The sequence below is a fragment of the Salmo salar genome, chromosome 01 (genome assembly GCF_965601325.2).
Source record: "Salmo salar chromosome 01, fSalSal1, whole genome shotgun sequence".
NCBI classification, from domain to species: domain Eukaryota; kingdom Metazoa; phylum Chordata; class Actinopteri; order Salmoniformes; family Salmonidae; genus Salmo; species Salmo salar.
This window is the reverse complement of record NC_138291.1, coordinates 151,475,429-151,497,386: the sequence shown is the minus strand read 5'-3', so window position 1 is coordinate 151,497,386 and position 21,958 is coordinate 151,475,429. Positions and strand designations below refer to the sequence as shown.

Here is a 21,958-nt window from a genome sequence, read left to right as displayed (position 1 = left end):
CAGATTCTCTATGGAGAATTTTTCTACGCAGGAATTTACATTGTAGGAAGAACACTGACTTAATTGTAATGTAAACATTTAGAAAAGTAAAAACACTTTGTGCTATACCTATGGTAAATACTTTTGAAATATCTGCGATGCAGCAACGGAATTTATTTTCATAAATGATTCAAGGCATGTGTCTTTGTATTCCGGTGTTTACAGTACATATTTTGAACCGATTTATTTGGTAAAAGATAGGCTGTAGATATATTATTTTCATGCTGTCTAATTCAATTTTGAAGGTCTCAGTGGCATAGCATAGTACAGTACAAAAGCGCTTTCAGGTCTTGCCTAATGTTTATGAAATCAATTATGAAATGCTACTGAAGGATTTCAGAGGCTATTCTCGGCTCTGTCTCGGGGGCTAGGGCCAGTTAAAAATGAGGAAACATGTCTGCTATGAATCATATTTCTAGCTGCAGCGTCCTGAAAATTGTACCATATTGAATAAGCCCCATTTTTTGTGTTTACCCTTTCTCTGGGATTTAATTGACTCTTAAGTCTAGCCACTCACCTGGATCCCTGGGTCTAAATTGGTCACTGATTACAGTAGTATTTGTGACACGTGCATCATATGCAGTTTCCCCCTCTCACCTTTCTGGTACTGCAGCCAGAGCTGCTGCTGAGCCTTCTTGCTGGGGAAGTAGATGGTGCAGCTGAGCTCGGAGCCGTAAAGGGCCTCAGACATGTAATGGCTGCCGTACTGCTGGATGAAGGACAGCAGCTCCTCTCTGGTGCTCTCTGCAGTCAGTGTCTTCAGAACCTTGGAGAAGCCTGGGAACCAGGAAAGTGTGCAGGGGAAATAATGTGGAACAAATGGAATTGTAGTTATAGCTGAAGCAAAAAAGAGGCTTTGTAAATGCGCTAAATGCTATCCTGTATGGTTTTCCCTCTGAGTTTTCAGTACAATATGATATAGTGTAGTAGTAGTCAAATAGGTTCACCAGGAAACCTGACAGTAAATTGACACTCCATACCAGACCTGGGTCAAATAAATATATATATATTTTTTTATTTACGGTGCCTTCAGAAAGTATTCACTCCCTTAGATTTTTTTCCCACATTTTCTTGTATTGCAGCCTGAATTTAAAATGTATTACATTTACATTTTCTGTCACTGGCCTACACACAATATCCCATAATGTTAGTGGAATTATGTTTTTCAACATTTTGACAAATTTATAAAAATGAAAAGCTGGAATGTCTTGAGTCAATTAGTATTCAACCCCTTTTTTTATGGCAAGCATAAATAATTTCAGGAGGAAACATTTGCTTAAAAAGTCACAAGTTGCAATAATAGTGTTTAACATGATTTTTGAATGACTACCTCATCTCTGCACCCCACACACAATTATCTGTAAGGTCCCTCAGTTGAATAGTGAATTTTAAACACAGATGCAACCACCAATACCAGGGAGGTTTTCCAATGACTCACAAAGGGCACCTATTGGTACAGTAGATGGGTAAAACATTTCAAAAGCACACATTGAATATCCCTTTGAGCATGGTGAAGTTATTAATTACACTTTGGATGGTGTATCAATACAAAGATAAAGGTTTCTTTCCTAACTGAGTTGCCAGAGAGGAACGAAACCGCTCAGGGATTTTACAATTAGTTCAAAACCATTAGAGTTTATTGGCTGCGATAGGATGGATCAACAACATTGTAGTTACTCCATAATACTAACCTAAATGACAGAGTGAAAAGAAGGAAGCCTATACAGAAAAAAAAATATTCCAAAACATGCATCCTGTTTGCAATAAGGCACTAAAGTAAAACTGCAAAAAATGTGGCAAAGAAATGAACTTTATGTCCTAAATACAAAGAGTTATGTTTGGGGCAAATCGAACAACACATGACTGAGTACCACGTTCCATATTTTCAAGCATGGTAATGACTGAATCATCTTATGTGTATGCTTGTCATGGGCAAGGACTGGGGAGGTTTCAGGATAAAAAGAAACGGAATGTAGCTAAGCACAGGCAAAACCCTAGAGGAAAACCTGGTTCCGTTTGCTATCCAACAGACACTGGGAGACAAATTCACCTTTCAGCAGGACAATAACCTAAAACACAAGGCCAAATATACACTGGAGTTGCTTACCAAGACAACATTGAATGTTCCTGAGTGGCGTAGTTACTGTTTTTACTTAAATCGTCTTGAAAATCTTTGGCAAGACTTGAAAATGGCTGTCTTAGCAATGATTATCAACCAACTTGACAGAGCTTGAAGAATTTTACAATCCAGGTGTGCAAAGCTCTTAGTGACTTAAGTATTCGTCTCAAATAAAACTATGAAGGACCTCGGCGTTACTCTGGACCCTGAACTCTCTTTTGAAGAACATATCAAGACTGTTTCAAGGGCAGCTTTTTTCCATCTACGTAACATTGCAAAAATCAGAAACTTTCTGTCCAAAAATTATGCAGAAAAATTCATCCATGCTTTTGTTACTTCTAGGCTGGACTACTGCAATGCTCTACTTTCCGGCTACCCGGATAAAGCACTAAACAAACTTCAGTTAGTGCTAAATACGGCTGCTAGAATCCTGACTAGAACCAAAAAATTTGATCATATTACTCCAGTGCTAGCCTCCCTACACTGGCTTCCTGTTAAGGCAAGGGCTGATTTCAAGGTTTTACTGCTAACCTACAAAGCATTACATGGGCTTGCTCCTACCTATCTTTCCGATTTGGTCCTGCCGTACATACCTACACGTACGCTACGGTCACAAGACGCAGGCCTCCTAATTGTCCCTAGAATTTCTAAGCAAACGGCTGGAGGTAGGGCTTTCTCCTATAGAGCTCCATTTTTATGGAATGGTCTGCCTACCCATGTGAGAGACGCAGACTCAGTCTCAACCTTTAAGTCTTTACTGAAGACTTATCTCTTCAGTAGGTCCTATGATTAAGTATAGTCTGGCCCAGGAGTGTGAAGGTGAACGGAAAGGCTGGAGCAACGAACCGCCCTTGCTGTCTCTGCCTTGCCGGTTCCCCTCTCTCCACTGGGATTCTCTGCCTCTAACCCTATTACAGGGGCTGAGTCACTGGCTTACTGGTGTTCTTCCATGCCGTCCATGGGAGGGGTGCGTCACTTGAGTGGGTTGAGTCACTGACGTGGTCTTCCTGTCTGGGTTGGCGCCCCCCCTTGGGTTGTGCCGTGGCGGAGATCTTTGTGGGCTATACTCTGCCTTGTCTTAGGACGGTAAGTTGGTGGTTGGAGACATCCCTCTAGTGGTGTGGGGGCTGTGCTTTGGCAAAGTGGGTGGGGTTATATCCTGCCTGTTTGGCCCTGTCTGGGGGTATCATCGGATGGGGCCACAGTGTCTTCTGATCCCTCCTGTCTCAGCCTCCAGTATTTATGCTGCAGTAGTTTATGTGTCGGGGGGCTAGGGTCAGTCTGTTACATCTGGAGTATTTCTCTTGTCTTATCCGGTGTCCTGTGTGAATTTAAATATGCTCTCTCTAATTCTCTCTTTCTCTCTTTCTTTCTTTCTTTCTCTCGGAGGACCTGAGCCCTAGGACCATGCCTCAGGACTACCTGGCATGATGACTCCTTGCTGTCCCCAGTCCACCTGGCCGTGCTGCTGCTCCAGTTTCAACTGTTCTGCCTGCGGCTATGGAACCCTGACCTGTTCACCGGACGTGCTTGTTGCACCCTCGACAACTACTATGATTATTATTATTTGACCATGCTGGTCATTTATGAACATTTTAACATCTTGACCATGTTCTGTTATAATATCCACCCGGCACAGCCAGAAGAGGACTGGCCACCCCTCATAGCCTGGTTCCTCTCTAGGTTTCTTCCTAGGTTTTTGGCCTTTCTAGGGAGTTTTTCCTAGGGAGTTTTTCCTAGCCACCGTGCTTCTTTCACATGCATTGCTTGCTGTTTGGGGTTTTAGGCTGGGTTTCTGTACAGCACTTTGAGATATCAGCTGATGTACGAAGGGCTATATAAATAAATGTGATTTGATTTGATTTGATATTCACACCCCTGAGCTTTGCACACCTAGATTGTAAAATTCTTCAAGCTCTGTATTTCATTTCAATACATTTGCAAACATTTCTAAATACATGTTTTCACTTTGTCATTATGGGGTATTGTGTCTAGATGGGTGAGTTAAAAAAAAAAAAAAAAAATTTAGGCTGTAACAACAAAATGTGGAATAAGTATGAATACTTTCTGAAGGCACTGTAAATACTTATTTTCTGTGTACTTAAGTATTTTCAAATAATGTGGCCTGAATCAACTACTTCTACTTAAAAGTATTTTCAAATAATTTCCTATAAATAGCCTACTATTTGAATTATTTTCAAATACTTGGGTTAAATGCACGGGAGGGTATTTGATGTATGCATGCATGACTAAGTCACTTTGGATAAAAGCGTCTGCTAAAGGGCAGATATTTGAGTCAGTGTATTTGAGTATTTTCAAATACAGTACATGCCAATACTTTCCAACTGTATTTCCAAATACATTCCAACATTCAACTACTTGTCCTTTCAAATAAAACAAATCTGAATACTTACTTCGAAATGTATGTGAAAGGTATTTTAAATAGTATTTGAACCCTGGTCTGCTTCGTACCTGTAGACAAGGTGATGGCGCTGAGCTTGACTTTGTACAGGTTGCTCCTCACTCTCCACTGCTGAACCATGGGATAGCCCATAGCCTCATTGAACTTTGCATCACCTGCAATGGACATACACATATAAACATCGTTATGAATAACTTCCACAATATAAGTAGGCCCACATTTTTTTCAGAAGATTTGAGTAAATAACTCAGTTTCACATTAATCATGCATTGAAAGCTATGGATCATTTGTGTCGGAATTTGAGTTATACAAGCACATTTGTAACTGCCTGAAGTGCATTAGCTAGCTTTGTTTCCCTCACACAAACACTGTTCGTGTACAGTGTAGATTCTGTTGTTTTCAACAACACCATTTGTCTTAGTACGAAAGTTCCCACCCCGTGTGTAATCAATGGCAGACGCCCGCAGTAGCTCCAATTGAATTTCCAGCATTAAGGCGAGAGCAATCTCGCCTCCGTAATTGCATTATCAACTTTCATATGAGTCTGGCACAACACAGGGCCATTAGAACACAGGAGCGAAGAGAACAACAACAACTAAATCCTCCCTTAAACCTAAAGCACTTATTTATTCCCAGTGTGTGTTGGGAGAGGAGTAGCCGACACTCCTGGGAACTAGTCACAGGCCAACGGGGAGCGAAGTGCTGCAGCCAATTCAGCTAATGGACGGATTAGGGAGTAGTCCTGAGGTGCGGTTTCAAGCCAACTGACAGAGTAGTCTCGGCCCCCGCAGGGGATGTGGGAAGGGAACACGGGGCGAAGAAGGTGCAGGTGTCAGCCTTTAGAGGACCTGGAGAGGTATGCAAGTGAGTGTGTGCCTACTGAAGAGACTTTGGGATGTCAGGAACAATAGCACAATACAGTGCACTGGGAACAGTGTCATTCTAGCTGACCCTGTACTCTGATGTCACTCCTATGGATTTACTGAGCAGAGAATGCAGCATGATTTCTAAGTATTGAGCTTACAGGAAATTCAGCCGTAATTGGAAAATCCGTTAAATCCGGTAAAATACGGTAAAGTAGTTCTACATTTTTTGGAAGGAACATCTGAGAAAAAAGAAGGATATTTGATGATGAAATATAGGTTACGTACAGGATATTTTCTGTACACACTGGTATGAGTGTACAAAGATGGGTGAGGCAGGCTAACACATGTACACACACCTGTGAGGAGCTGTACATTGGACAGTGGCTCAGACAGCACTCCTCTACACTGCTCCTCCACAGGTAACGGGATAACCATCAGTCCATCTGCTAGCTGGGGGAAGTCTTTGATGAAGTTGTTGTCCCTGAAAGAGAGAGCAAGAGATACAGAAAACGAAAAAAAAGAAAGAAAAACACACACAAAACAGTCAGCCTTGTGAGACACTGTTGGGTTTTCATCTCCTCCATCAGAGTACCTAGTGCAATAGTGTGGCTTATCTCATCATTCATCATCCCTTCTCTCCACTGTGTTTCAGATGCTCCAACAAGGAGGGACAGGTGGTACAACCTGATAGTCATAGACACAGTGCAAGACAACTAACACTGGATGGAGAGAGATTTTCAGATCAAACAACACCTTCATATTCTCTCGCCAGTGCCGGTCCTAGCCTTTTGGGGGCTTTACGCGTAATTTTGCAGGCAAAACATTTTAGTGGCCCTGCTTTCGTCGGGATGCAGAGAAAATGTTTCCATTTTAAAGCAAGTTTGCTGCAATTCTACACATTTTGCCATGGGGCGGAGATAAGATTTTAGCAATTTTATAACACATTTCATGCAATTCTAATTGAGTGACTGTGGGTCAGGGGCCCCATATCGGCCTATGCAACTGCTTCTGCCTAGAGCCGGCCCTGTCTCTCATCACAATGTCTGGGTTATCAAGCAGCAACATAATGTTGCTTTGCACCACATGGATTGCTAGAAGGATTACAGAGACTTTAAAGAAATTGAATGTTCACAGTTGAAGCTACTAGATACAGTTCAAGAGTGATAAATACAATGGCTTGGGAATGTGGGGTTTTCCTGGTCAGTTCAAGAAAAACTCATGGTACTACAACTCGCTGGTTGGATCAGGTCTCTCAAAAGCATACAAGGATGTTCCATTGCAGTGTGATACTGTAGAGGTATAAGTAGGGGCAGTCTCCAAAAGAGACCGGTGCCTGGCTGCAGTAGTATGGGGGAATTGACTGACTTTGAAGTGTGAGAGAGTGTGCCGGTTGGCTGCCCTCTAAAGGAAGGAAAGAGAGAGAGAGACATACTGGGAACAGGACAGGTAGCTGCAGGGAGAGAAACCTCTTCACTTCTGTTTCTCTCTCAGCTGTAAAAGGAATGAGAGCGAGGGAAGGGAGGAGTTAGGGAGAGGGATGGAGGGAGAGGTTGAGAAATTAGATGGAAAGGGAGGAAGAGGCAAGTCCAATGCCACAATCTACAAACCTAGAAATGTGTATTTGTTCTACTCCAGCGCATTGACCCTTCTTTAAATCTGACCTTCCAGTTTCAGACTGAAAAACACAAGTGAGTGTTGTGATGCAGTTCATGCAATACTCATGGCCATGTTGTGCTATTGTGCTGAATATTATGGGGCCATGGAGGAGAGCAGACATAGAGACAGACACAGAGAAACTCAGAGATTGTCTTTTACTTCACTTTTTAATTTCTTCCCTCTCCTCTCGCTCTCTGTTTCACTCTCACTTTCATTTATTCTGTCTGGAGTACTGTCTACTGTGTCTACCCCCCTCTCCATCTCCCCTTCTCATTGACTTTCAGGAGAGCTTTCCCCCCAACCGCAGAGCCCGTTAGAGGCAATCACCGCCTCCTTTTACCCCAGGACTGCAGAGGAAACTCAAGGGCAGAGAGGAGTGGAAAGCAGAGGACAGGAGGTGCTGTAAAAAGATTACTGGCTGCTCACCGAAACCATATCGATTACCAAATTAAATCAGAGAGCTGGGAGCTCGGCACGGGGCGAGAACCCGGAGAGGCACGGCCTCTACAATATGAAGCTTTATGGATTTTTCACACCCAAACAAGACTGTGTCCTTGTCGCCCACCTAGGCGCCTTATTAATTCCTTTATTTACTTTGCAGTGGACTTGTGTTCTGGCCGGGAGAGCAGCAGGGAAGCGAGAGGTATTTTTGCTGCTCGTTATTGGAGAAAAGTGTTACTGTTTTGTACTGAATACATTAGAGAAGTGGCACATTGGGGTAAGAATGGGAATGAGATTCACAGTGGCACTCGTAGATTCAAGATGTGCCATTATCTCTCAAGGAAAGTGGATAAAGTGGAGTGGTGACCACTTTAGTGAGATTACGGTCTTGCTCGCTCTCGTCAAATCTTTAAACATGATGGAGGAGACGCCAACATGGACAAAACATAATGGTGGATTAAAGAGGAGAATTAACCCAGCTTTCCAAACACACTTCCAATTTCTCTCTGGCTCTTCCTTTTCCTCTCTGCACAGTAGGTCGTTTTAGTAATATTGTTGGTGAAAAGCTGTTTCCAAGCTGAAATGCAGGAGCATCAATTACTCATTGCAATATTAGCCAGCTGAGAAAAGCTTTAATCCCAGCATAAAAAGCAGACAATGGGATTAAATGAGGTATGATGAGGTATAATTGGATGTACCCCCCCCCCCTCTTCAGACACACAAACCCCACCCCCTCCTCTTCTACCCCCACACACAGCTGGCCACCTGCAAGGCGTACAGTGTAGTCTATGTGTTCCACTGTGGTGAGCATGGTGTGTTTACATCCTGTATGTTTCATTCAGTACCCCTGTGTGTTCATTAGGGGAGCTGAGACTAAGCTGTCCTGCCCAGCCTTATCCTTGTGCTGCTTACAGTACATGCCTCCAAATGGGATAAACTCTCTCCATTTAGATAAGGGCTTCCATGTTGAGTTGAGCACAAGTTGTTGTAGCAATGAGACAAGATCTAGGATCTTAAATTGATCACACTGTTGCAGAAGAAATTTACTGCAATGCAGAAAATGTAAAACTTGTAGTGTGGTGTAAAAAAGCTTACGAAGTTTGTATTTTCCACTTTGAAATTTCAGACTTGATTTTCCCTTATGAAAAATGTATCAACCCCTACAAAAATGTAAATGAATTCTAATCCACATTTCCTGTTGCTACAGGATTATTTTCCTGCTGTAGCAAACTGGCTCAATTTAAGATCCTACAACTGTAGGTGCAGTGTTTATAAATATGCAGGCCTACGCTTCGATGTGGAAATTTCAACAACTTTTTATATTTCTCTCTCTCTTGTTTTTCTGTAACTCTTTTTACTCTCTGAATTGCTTCCTTTTTCTCTTGCACGCACACACACACACACACACACACACACACACACAATTCCTCAGACTTCAATAGCATACTGTATCTGAATCTGTATTGTTCTAGACATTCCATTTCCCACCACCCACCAAAGCCTACATGTTCCCTTCGCTAAACGCAGAAGATAAGCTGTTGGAGCGGATGAGAATAGCGTGCAGCGATTGTTTTCTGCTGTCTCAGCCTGCTCCCTGGTGACTCTCCCTCTCTGTCTGGGCTCTGAGATGTTCATTTGCTCTTCTTCGTCTCTTCTTTCTCCTCTCTCTACCTCTCCTCCCACATCCTGTTGGCAATATAGGCAGGCAGGCACCTCTGGGCTCTGAGCAACCATACCAGCTCCAGTCACACTAGAGCTACTCTCTGTGTGTGTGTGTGTGTGTGTGTGTGTGTGTGTGTGTGTGTGTGTGTGTGTGTGTGTGTGTGTGTGTGTGTGTGTGGGCCCGTCCCCATATTGATTTTATATCCAGGGAGGGGGATTTAATAAGAAAACAATGTATGTATACCAATTAAACACAGGCTGAAAGGCACACACTTACTCTGCATTTCTCCTTGGCCTTTCCTTGCTGCCACTCACACACACAGCGGTCAGGGACAGGGGCTCATGTTAGAGCAAACACACATTCAGCAGGCTCACTCCCTCTCAGTACCTACACGGCACTCCCAAGAGAGAAAGTAATATGGGATTTATGAAAAGGGTGATGAATAATAGTATGAATTTAGAGATGCAGACATACCTGTCTACTTCATCACATTTAAACAGAGGAGGCTGGTGGGAGGAGCTGTAGGAGGACGGGCTCATTGTAATGACTGGAATGGAATTAATGGAACGGCGTAAACATATGATTTCCATATGTTTGATACCGTTCCATTCCAGCCATTACAATGAGTCCATCCTTCTATAGCTTTTCCCACCAGCCTCCTCTGCATTTAAAATATACACTGAGTGTACAAAACATTACGAACATGAGATAGACTAGCCAAGTGAATCCAGGTGAAAGCTAAGATCCCAAATTGTTGTCACTTAAATCAGTGTAGATGAAGGGGAGGAGACAGGTTAAAGAAGGATTTTTAAGCCTTGAGAAAATTAAGACATGGATTGTGTATGTGTGCCATTCAGGAGTGAATGGACAAGACAAAAGATTTAAGTGCCTTTGAACAGGGTAGGTAGTAGGTGCCAGGCGCACTGATTTGAGTGTGTCAAGAAATGCAACGCTGCTGGGTTTTTCACGTTCAACAGTTTCCCATGTGTATCAAGAATGGTCCAACACCCAAAGGACATCCAGCCAACTTGACACAACTGTGGGAAGCATTGGATTCAACATGGGCCAGCATCTCTGTGGAACGCTAGACACCTTGTAGAGCCCATGCCCCGACAAATTGAGGCTGTTCTGGGGGCAAAAGGGAGTGGAACTCAATATTAGGAAGGCGTTCCTAATGTTTTGTACACTCAGTGTATGTACTCTGACAACGTGTGCGGCTTTTAAGTTCTATCATGGAACCTTAAACCAGCTAAGTCTTCTACTGGTTTAAGACCACCAAAAAGGTCCTTGATATCATTTGCAGCATTTTTAAGTGCATATAATGTGTGTGTGTGTGTATGTGTAAGTTATATCTTAAAGCTCCATTACACTACAGTAATTCCCCTCTTAAGATGTCCTCCAAGCATTGGTGAAATGATCCATTGCCAAATTGTGTTGCTTCGGCATCCTAATATCCACCCTTACTAAATGATATTGGCCAAGGTGAAGGATGATGTGCTCTCATGTCCAAAACCCACCTCTTTATACACTCCTTTAATACAGAATTAATGAGGAGAAGGAGGGGGGATGCAACCTGGTGCAGTGTGAATGTCGGCCACTAGAGGCTACTCTTTCTCTGTATTGTGTATATAATAATGCCCTAGCGGCATTGGCAGGGATACAGTATTTTCAATCTAAGGTGTGGGCTGCGCTCTGGCTTCTTACTATGCCTGCTATGTTAGGTTTGGCCCTGCCTAAAAGGTTTCAGCAATTTGCCTGACGACATGCAATTGGGCAACCTGAGATTACATTGAGAACACTGTCCTTCATACTCTATAATCATTAATGACTTATTTTTGATTGGAGTATAAAGTTATTACATAATATATAATAATTTATTCCCCTGTATCCCCAGCTGTGCCAACCCTTCTGAAGTCAAATTCCTAACCCTTTAATTGACTCTTAAATTCCTTATTATTTGTTATTGTACTTTTTGCCCCTTTTTCTCCTCAATTGGTAGTTACAGTCTTGTCCCATCAATGCAACTCCCATACGGACTCAGGAGAGGCGAAGGTCGAGAGCCATGTGTCCAAGCCGCATTGCTTCTTGACACACTGCTCATTTAACCCGGAAGCCAGCCGCACCAACGTGTTGGAGGAAACACTGTACAACTTGCGGCCGAAGTCAGCATGCCAAACCCTCCCCTAATCTGGACGACGCTGGGCCAATTGTGTGCCGCCTCAACACAGCCTGGGGAGGCCCTTAAATTCCTTATTTTACCATAACCACTTTCTTTACAGTGAATAAAATGCTTACAGGCTGACAATGTTATGTGCTGAAGGAGCTTCGTCTCTTCGCCACACACTGGCAACTATTCAAAGCAGAATGAGGGCAATGATCACTATGGCTGCCGACAGCTGTAGCTGTTGAACAAATGGTTGTGTGAACAAGTGAGGCTGGTTGTGAATCCTTATTAAACCACATGTGTTCTGGTAAGGGGATCAGAGCAGCACTCAGGCCCCAATAGAAACCATCAGAGATATCACAGGTTATTATATTCTCTCATCTAGTCCTTTTAACCAGATGTCTTCCAAGGGCTTTGCTGTACGGGGAAATCTAAGAAGCATAGTGGAGGAGCCATGCATATTAAATGAATCACATTACAATATCACCTGGCAGTCTGACTCTTAGCATAATGACACACAATACTATATTGCTATGAGTTCTGAAAACAAATGGAAATGCTGGGATTATTTTGATGTGCTTTTTATATGGAGAATGAATTGCATATCTTTCAGCCAGCCTCAACCTTGCAGTGAACTTCAACAACAGCGTAAACTGAGGGTTAAACACTCCCAAACTGTGTGTACTAATTTAGCCATCCCCTTTCTGAGAGAGCCCTGAGTCCTGTCACACACCCACCTACCTAGCAGCCGAAACGCAACACCACAATTTGTTGCTTTGCTCCTTAGGCTACAGTACACCACCACCACTCTCATACATAATTTGGCGGTGCATTACCATAATAAAAAATTGGTATTACTCACACACTGATTCTGGAAACTCTCTCTCTCCTGTTCACTTCAGCTTCCGGGAATTGCTCCTCTGTAGCTGGCTGCTTGTATTTGTGTTATTCGTGTAGATATGTTCAGAGCGACTCCTAACACTGACAGCCTCATTTAAATAGGCAGGCTTATGAATAATACGAGACTCGATACGGGGCGCAATGCTTGAATATTTAAATATGTATTACTGTAGAAATGCAATGTTTAACTAGATTATGTTAAATTAGTTAAATTAGTTAAATTATATTTTCCGACCACACATATCTCCTATGAGTCATGTACTGTTTGGTTAAATCCTCCAGACTTCCCTCTCTTGTACCTCATGAAGAACCTGACTGCATGAGAAGTCAATGGAACTTGAGGTGGTCTGGGGTGAAGTTAAGCTTTTATGGCCTCAGTGAAGTCAACAACATGCATACTTAGCTTGCATTCGGAAAGTATTCCGACACCTTCCCTTTTTCTACATTTTGTTACGTTACAGCCTTATTCTTATATTGATTAAATAAAACATACACTACCAGTCAAAAGTTTTAGAACACCTACTCATTCAAGGGTGTTTCTTTATTTTTTACTATTTTCGACATTGTAGAATATGAAATAACACATATGGAAGAGTGTGCAAAGCTGTCAAAGGCAAACGGTGGCTATTTGAAGAATCTCAAATTTGAAATATATTTGGATTTGTTGAACACTTTTTTGGTTACTACATGATTCCATGTGTGTCATTTAATAGTTTTGATGTCTTCACGATTATTCTACAATGTAGAAAATGGTAAAAAATTAAGAAAAACCCTTGAGTAGGTGTTCTAAAACATTTGACCGGTAGTGTATATATATTTTTAAATACCTGACTGGCATAATTATTCTGACCCTTTGCTATGAGACTCGAAACTGAGCTCATGTGCATCCTGTTAACATTGATCATCCTTGAGATGTTTCTACAACTTGATTGTAGTCCACTTGTGGTAGATCCAATCGATTGGACATGATTACGAAAGGCACACACATGTCTATATAATATCCAACAGTTGACAGTGCATGTCAGAGCAAAAACCAAGTCATGAGGTCGAAAGAATTGTCCACAGAGCTCCGCGACAGGATTGTGTCGAGGCACAGCTCTTGGAAAGGGTACCCAAAGCATTGAACGTCCCCAAGAACACAGTGGCCTCCATCTTTCTTAAATGGAAGATTCTTCCTAGAGCTGGCTGCCTGGGGAAACAGCAATCGGGGGAGAAAGGCCTTGGTCAGGGAAGTGACCAAGAACCCAATGGTCACTCTGACAGAGCTCCAGAGTTTCTCTATGGAGGACAACTATCTCTGCAGCACTCTACCAATTAGGCCTTTATGGTAGAGTGGCAAGACGGAAGCCACTCCACAGGAAAAGGCATGACAGCCCGCTTGGAGTTTGCCGAAAGGCACTTAAAGGACTCAGACCATGAAAAACAAGATTCTCTGGTCTGATGAAACCAAGATTGCACTCTTTGTCCTGAATGCCAAGCCTCACTTCTGGATGAAATCTGGCACCATCCCTACAGTGAAGCATGGTGGTGGCAGCATCATGCTGTAGGGATATTTTTCAGTGGTAGGGAGACTAGTCAGGATCGAGGGAAAGATGAACAGAGCAAAGTACAGAGAGATCCTTGATGAAAACCTGCTCCAGTGCACTTAGGACCTCAGGCTGTGGCAACAACCCTAAGTACACAGCGAAGACAATCCAGGAGTGGCTTCGGGACAAGTTCCTGAATGTCCTTGAGTGGCCCAGCCAGAGCCTGGACTTGAAACTGATCAAACATCTCTGGAGAGGACTGAAAATAGCTGTGCAGCGACGCTCCCCATCCAATCTGACAGAGCTTGATAGGATCTGTGCCAAGCTTGTGGAGTCATACCCAAGAAGACTCGAGGCTGTAAATGCTGCCAAATGTGCTTCAACAAAGTACTGAGTAAAGGGTCTGAATACTTATGTAAATGTTATATTTCAGTTTTAAATGTTTTATAAATGTGCAAAAATATCTAAAAACCTGTTTTTGCTTTGTCATTATGGGGTATTGTGTTTTAGAATAAGGCTGTAATGTAATAAAATGTGGAAAATGTCAAGGGATCTGAATACTTTCCGAATGCACTGTACTTCATAGCAGCCAAATGCAGATTCGACTCAGGTTAAAATAGTATTTTTAATATTTGAAGCTGTGCTTGGCTGAACATGCCTGGCACAATGGAACCGATGGAATACTCCCAAAAGTGCTAACCCCACCCATCTGGCACTTCAGGCAGGCTCAAGCAAACACTCAAAGTATACTAACTATTTCTAACACAGCTGCTGCAGATCCAATCGGATAGCTATAATGCAGTATTCATTTCCCAACTTAGCGAATTGGACCATGAGATCAATAAGGACCATAAATAACATGATACGGACTATTTCAATGCCAATTGAAGTTCAAGGAACTGACAGGGAAGCTGTGTTACATACTTTAAGCAAGCGCCAGAGAACAGACCCACGTTGTGCTGTTCTTAAGTCATTCTTGTTTAAATAAAGCACCTAATCACAATGTGGGTGTTCCCTGGGTCTCTCTGTAGGGGGGATGCTTTGATCCAAACCCCTCAGAATAACTCAGCAGAAAGCCTATTTAGTCTGTGTGTTTTCACTGTGAACAGAGAGGGGGCTGTCACTGTTCGGATCAACTTCATCTGATGATGAAATATGGCAGCAGGTAGCGAATATATAATCACAGGTTGAGTCTAACTTCAACCGTGATTATATACTTGTTTTGGGTCTCTCTCTCACTCTCGCTCTCACTCTCACTTTCACTCTCACTCACATTGTAAATGACCAGATATGATGTAACACACTTCTTTATGACACTTTCTCTGATTGGTGTTAAAAATCGAAGGCTCCGACCGTGAGACAGTAGCGAATGGTGGTGGGCAGAACCACTTGGCAGCCCGTACTACCGCAGACAAGCTGATTTTTTCCTGTACCAACCATGTTTTTGCCTCGCAGACAGGATGACACAAACTCCATCTCTGTGTCTTGAAAACAGATGCCTTCTCTCAAGGTGTTTCAACCTTTAAAGGTATGGTCCTATTGGAAAGACCATAATTGGTCTAGGCTAGTCCCTGTTGTAAGGTGTAAGAAAAAACTATAAGAAAAAATGTCAGACACTAACAAAAATGCAATATATTGCATTAAGGTGGGGGAAGAACGGACAAATAAAAAACATTCCACTGAAATACAGATTCGCTGTAAAACCCAGCATTGATTTGCCAAAGTCAGTTGCTTATGGCTGAGACTAGTTGCTAGCAGCTGCAGTTTGTAGAGTATGTGTTAATCAGACAAGATAAACCCATTCCAAACACACAGCCTACTGAAACCATAGTCCCACACACAGAAATGTGACATATTTTGTAGTGCAGAGCCTTTAAAAAGCCTGGATTGCAATGGTGTTTTGATGTGGGCCTGAATGGGGTAATTATTATCATTCATAGAGGAAGAGCAGCACAAAAGGCAGTGCAGAGAGGGCTTGTTAGGAGCTGCCACAGACTGAATGAGCACAGGGCACCCACAATCCAGGCAGGGCACCCAAATGGGCATCCAGACAACACAAGCCAGCCAGACAAGCTTTTGTGAGGAAGATAACATAAGCGCTGGGTTGCCAGGTTGTTGGCCAGACATTGTGGTGGTAAAAAAAATTCAGCGCTATGAAATAGCTAGCAGACATTATGGAAAATAAAGAAAAAACTAAATCATCTATTGACTTGCTGTATCTATTTATTTTTTTAATGATAAGTCAAATCTAATAAACAGACAGTGCATTCACACTGCAAGCTTGGCACACCTGTATTTGGTGAGTTTCTCACATTCTTCTTTGCATATCCTCTCAAGCTCTGTCAGGTTGGATAGGGAGCGTCGCTGCACAGTTCCCTCAGAGGAACTCTGGATCTCTGTCAGAGTGACCATCAGGGTTCTTGGTCACCTTCCTGACCAAGGCCCTTCTCCCCAAATTGGTCAGTTTGGCCGGGGGCGGCCAGCTCTAGAAAGAGTCTTGGTGGTTCCAAACTTCTTCCATTTAAGAATAAAGGAGGCCACTGTGTTCTTGGGGGACCTTCAATGCTGTAGAAATGTTTTGGTACCCTTCCCCAGATCTGTGCCTCGATACAATCCTGTCTCTGAGCTCTACAGACAATTCCTTCATGGCTTGGTTTTTGCTCTGACATGCACTGTCAACTGTGGGACCTTATATAGACAGGTGTGTGCCTTTCCAAATCATGTCCATTCAATTGAATTTACCACAGGTGGACTCCAATCAAGTTGTAGAAACATCTCAAAGATGATCACTCAATTTATAGCAAAGGGTCTGAATACTTATGTAAATAAGGTATTTTTTTTATATATATTTGTTTATGTTTTCGCTTTGTCATTATGGGGTATTGTGTGTAGATTGATGAGGATTTTTATTTTTTATTTAATCAATTTTAGAATAAGGCTGTAACGTAACAAAATGTGGAAAAAAGATGCTCTGGCAATCCATTTACATTTGATGATAATGATATAAGGTAGGCCTACAAGACAGTGTTATTGGTTTTTGAAATATCACTTCTCAGAAAAAGAAAGGTTTCTGCTCAAAGATATATTATGCTATTACTGTATGATAGTACTGACAGTCTTCTCTCACACGCTCAGAAATGATCATATAATGGGTCCCATGGCTGCTCCACTAATATTGAGAGCAATGAGCATTCATAAAGAACTAGCTCCAAAGTCCATCCTTTTTTTCCATCCTACTGCTTCCAGAACTTTCCCACTTTCCCAAATTTGCCCTTGAGAACAATCCACCAATCCACAGCCACAATCTTTACCATATGAGATTTATGAGTCTTGAGATGGATCTAAATGCTGTGTAATATGCTTAATAGCTTTAATATCTTGTTGTTTGAATGATTGGGTAATGAGACAGGGCCAGCAGCCATGCCATAACAATGATGAAGCGGCAATGCCACCCCAGAGTGATTCCATGCTGAGCCTCAGCCCACTCTACACTTTATAACCTTCATAAAAGAGGAAAACAAATTAAGAATTAAAGCGTTATTAGGAGAATGCGGCAAGAATACCAAAGTCAGGGATGTTTACCTTGCGTAAGACTCTCATTAAAATCCATTTAACTCCCACGCCTGTGTAGAATGATTTAATCTAAGCGTATCAGTGAAACTTGTCAATGTTGAGTCTATCATTGATTAAACTCAAGAGTTGGTGCCATTGATCAAGTGTGTGCTGCAGGTGAGTTGTTGATGGAGAGAAGCCTATGATGAGGTTACTTTTTCTATGATGGGAATGACAACAGTAGTCTTTGCGGAACAGGCGATCAAAATGACACTGAAAATGACAATGAATCTTGATGGGCAACCATCAAACTAAAGAACCACTGACTGTCTTCACAGATAACCCTGTAAAACTGATACAACAAATCAGCTCATGTAAAGAAAAACAACCAATCAAATGACAAAACATGATATTGTGGGTGAGAAATGCTAATAAGCACTTCAGCCGTCATTATGGATACTTCCAAGTTCTACCGTACCCTCTCCTCTCTTTCTCCCTCACACCCCCTGGCAAACGGATGCACTCTACAGCCAACATTAGCTTCAGTTCGCGTGGGCCTACAGTATATTCTCCTGTTCCACCCATTCACTCTCTGACTGAGGTACGGACTGTGGAGGTCTCTCTCACACACACACACACACACACACACACACACACACACACACACACACACACCCACACACCCACACACACACACACACACACACACACACACACACACACACACACACACCACACCCCGTACACGTACAAACACACACACACACACGTAAAATCTGCCATGAGGGGGGCCAGAGAACCATGACCGGTAGTTAGTGTCCTCCGGCCCGAAACACTGCCTCTTCATTACACTGAAAGCAATGAGGAGCGCCTCGGATCATTCATTCTCTCTGAGAAATAGAGGAAGAGGGGAGAGAAAGTGAAATGAAACGAGTGGTAACCTAGCTAACACCAGCATGCTCTCGTTGTAGCCTATATGCTGTAGTTAATTACAGCTTCTAAATAGACAGGCGATTTAACAAGGAGAGCAGCATTGCAGTGGGAAAAAAATCTAAGTGAAAGAAGTACTTCTTTTGTTCAATAGATGTCACTACTAATTCAGATCTTAGAGTGCTGCTTGTCCTTATTGTAGGTTCAATGGAGACAAGAGGAATAGAGAAGGACATGCTGTGTAGCTTTTCAGAAAACTACATTTGCAATAACTTTTATTTTATTTAACTAGGCAAGTCAGTTAAGAACAAATTCTTATTTACAATGAAGGCCTACCCCAGCCAAACCCTAACCCGGATGACGCTGGGCCAGTTGTGCGCCACCCAACTCCCAATCATGGTTGGTTGTGATACATCCTGGAATCGAACCAGGGTCTGTAGTGACGTCTCTAGCACTGAGATGGAGGGCCTTAAACTGCTGCGCCACTCGGGACATTCGTGGTAGGCGTTTCAATAAAGTACTTCCAATTGATGTATTGTATGGAAGCGTTTGAGTTGAATGGCCCACAAAAATAGCCTAATCTCATCTGGTGAAAGGCAGCCAATGAGTGCTGGGTATAAGATCAAGGGATTTCTTTTTTTAATATTATGCATCTTAATACATACAGTCTTTGTAAGTCCCTGCACAACTCCCAAGTCACACGCTAACTGCCATGCGTTTAATAACTAGTAATGGGCCAAGACAGCTAAGAGCTGGTTGGGGTGCTTGTTTCATTACAGATTGAGCAGAGTGACATCTTTGGTTTTGATTAAACGTGATTATGCCACATAATATACTACCTCTCAGTGTGAAGGTTCTAATTAACGTGAGATTATGTATATCATTATACCCAATGGCAGAGAGTATGGAAATTCTACCTAATAAACTATAATTTGTCTACTAGCATCAAACATTCATTGATGTGCGAATCTGAAGCAGGTGGTTTAACTAATTTAACTTGATAAACTTAATTTATTCTCTTTAGAGTGAGAGGTCAGTTACGACTCTAGGTTACATGAAACAAGTCAATTGAAAACCCTCTCAGACTTCGACTCCTGCAGTAGATTAATCATTAAACTAAGGCACCATTCTGGGGCTAGCCATAGCCCTGAGAGTTACCCACAACCCTCAGCAGCTAGTACCCTGAAAGGGTTAAGGCTGTTTTGGATGACTAGCATAACGCTTAACAGGCACGACAGTTAATTTATACACCACATTCTCCTTCTGTCTCCAGAATCATAATGATTTAGTGGTTCCTGCAGGCTCTGGTGTTTTATCAGACTAGTGCACAGGCCTGTGCTTCTGACCAAATGGGCTAATTACTGAAAATAAAGTCATTCTCTCTTTCCATATGAGTGGATAGGATACAGAGAATGTAGAGCAGGAGCGCCCTGATAAACAAAAAAACATAAAACAGTCATGGTGAGAGACAGGCATAATATCCGGGTGTAAGGGATTGAACACAAATCTGTCGCCAGAATTGGGGAAAACAAGAGGTAAAATAAAGTGGTCTGTCAATTTTAGGGGACATAATTGAAAGGGATGTAAGTTGGAAATGAACAGGCTGTTCAATCCATTCAAAAGACATGGTTGGGTTTTGCAGTGCGTTAAAAATGGGACTCGGGCCCTGAGAGCTGATAACAGCCTATAAACCCATAAATCTCACTTCATTCTCTACAGCCTACACCTCCTTACTGGGAAACATGAATCCATAATTTAGGGAACACACGCTTTTAGAATCTGGCAAAATAGGACCGACGATAACAGTTAGTCAAATGGTGGTCTCATTATTGGTGTTCAATCTACTGTAGACCCATTGCTGAATGACTGGTTTGACTGGTACCTGCTATTGGCCTTTAAGCCACAGCACAAAGTGTGGGTTTCAGTCCAACTGCAGCCGGGCCACTTGGTTTGGAACAAAACATGCTACATTGTCTTGCAACAAACTGTACTTTGATGATTAAATAAACCCACATACATTCTCACAGCACTAGAAGTCTAAGGTTCATTTTATAATAGAATTATCAGGGAATTGAGTAGTACCAAATTTTCATTAACATAAAAATGACAGGGCCTGGCCTATGGTAAACTGTACCCAATGAAAACACTAAGGGTATAATTCCCAATAATCTTGTATTGCCATTGGGTCCTGCAGTGGGTGCAGAGTAACAGACACTTTTCCATTTAGAAAAACTATGTTTTTTTTCCCATCTCACTCCCTCCCTCTCTCCCACTTTCCCTTTCTCTCAGTCAGCAAGGTTAGTTTGACATTAGCTGACATTATGTCTGTTAGGTCAACCTTGGAGTGTGATTTATCATTGTGGCCAGTTAGGCTGTCTTAGCTGCTGCAACTACTGCTGCTATCTCCCAAAGCTCCAAACCTGCATCCTCACAGCACTGCAGTGTGCTGCGCTAGAGGACTAATCATGGGGCTTTCAGTAAATAAACTGCACTGAGAATATCTGTCTGAGGTCCCATTCAGGACATTCCCCCTGCTTTCCCAAGATTAGGAGGAGAAGGAAGCCAACGGAGGAAAAGGAAAGCCCAGGTCCTGATCGCTTTAATAGTGTAGGAGGATACTGTTAAAATGTGCTGGCATGGACAGACAGCATGATAGTGAGGTTGCAATGTGAAGGCTTGAAGGAAGAATCTTTACTTGTGTACTTTGTTGTTACCAGTGTTTGCATTCTGCAATAGTTCTCTCTCATAGCGAGAAACCAGAATCAATGGGTTTCTTTGTGTGCTCTGAGACAGCCAGGACATATGCATTAGGACAACAGAGATAAGGAGAGAAATACAAACACAGAAAAGAACACAACAGAAGGACTAATTATCCTAGTAGAAGCCTGAGCCACTGCAGCGGGTATGTGGAGCAGTAGTCAGAAAGAGGGACAACACAGTGAAGTGAGCCTTGGGCAGCTGTGGAGCTGTATACCCTCTATGCTCAAGTTTAACCCTCCACCTGAATAGTCAGCATACTAGTCTCATGGCGTCTCATTGCGTTGGAGAGAGCGTATGAGAGCTGTTGGTAACGGGTGTTGACAAAAGGATGAGACTGTACACTAAGGAGATAAATGCATGAAATTAGCTGAGAACATGGGAGGCGTGGTTTTTGTGCCTGGGAGTACATTCCCAGCCTCTAAAACATAGACACTCATTGTCTAGTAGTCTCAGCATGTAATTTGGAGAGGGGTCTCTATCCTTTTTCCTTTCTCTATCTCTCTCTCTTTCGGTGTGTCTCTGTACTGACTCAGGTGGCAGCATAACTCCAAACATTTACTGTGAGCTCTCCTCTGCTGTCCTCTCCTCCTGTGTGTGTGTGTCTTAGTGTGAGCTCATACATACGTGTGTGTGTGTGTATTTGTCTCCCCACCGGCTGAGTGAATGCTGGGTGATTGAGTGTCAGCTATTATAGATGAGCTCAGTCTCTTTCTCATCTCACGTGTCCCCAGAGTGGCGGCGGTAAAAGGAGCGGGGGTTGGCGGTGACAAGGCCGAACGCTGTCGCCAGGCCTGATAGATGGCCGTCATCACCCCTCCACCCTCTCGCATTGTGAGACCCACCCCGGCCACGTGTGTCGATGAGACAGGCTAGGATAACTGGATGGCTAGGCATCAGGACGGTTTAGGACAGGATGGACT

At 42.7% G+C, this 21,958-nt stretch overlaps 1 protein-coding gene across 1 annotated transcript in view; it reads right to left on the bottom strand.

The window, feature by feature from the left end:
- LOC106565912 (astrotactin-2) overlaps positions 1-21,958 on the bottom strand; it is a 449,250-nt gene that overhangs the window by 121,803 nt on the left and 305,489 nt on the right. Inside the window, exons 14-16 of the mRNA XM_014133602.3 lie at positions 5,803-5,927; positions 4,631-4,735; positions 637-816 (exon numbers count right to left, since the gene is read on the bottom strand). Coding sequence (XP_013989077.2) covers positions 637-816; positions 4,631-4,735; positions 5,803-5,927 — 410 coding nt within the window. The remainder of the gene's footprint in view (positions 1-636; positions 817-4,630; positions 4,736-5,802; positions 5,928-21,958) is intronic.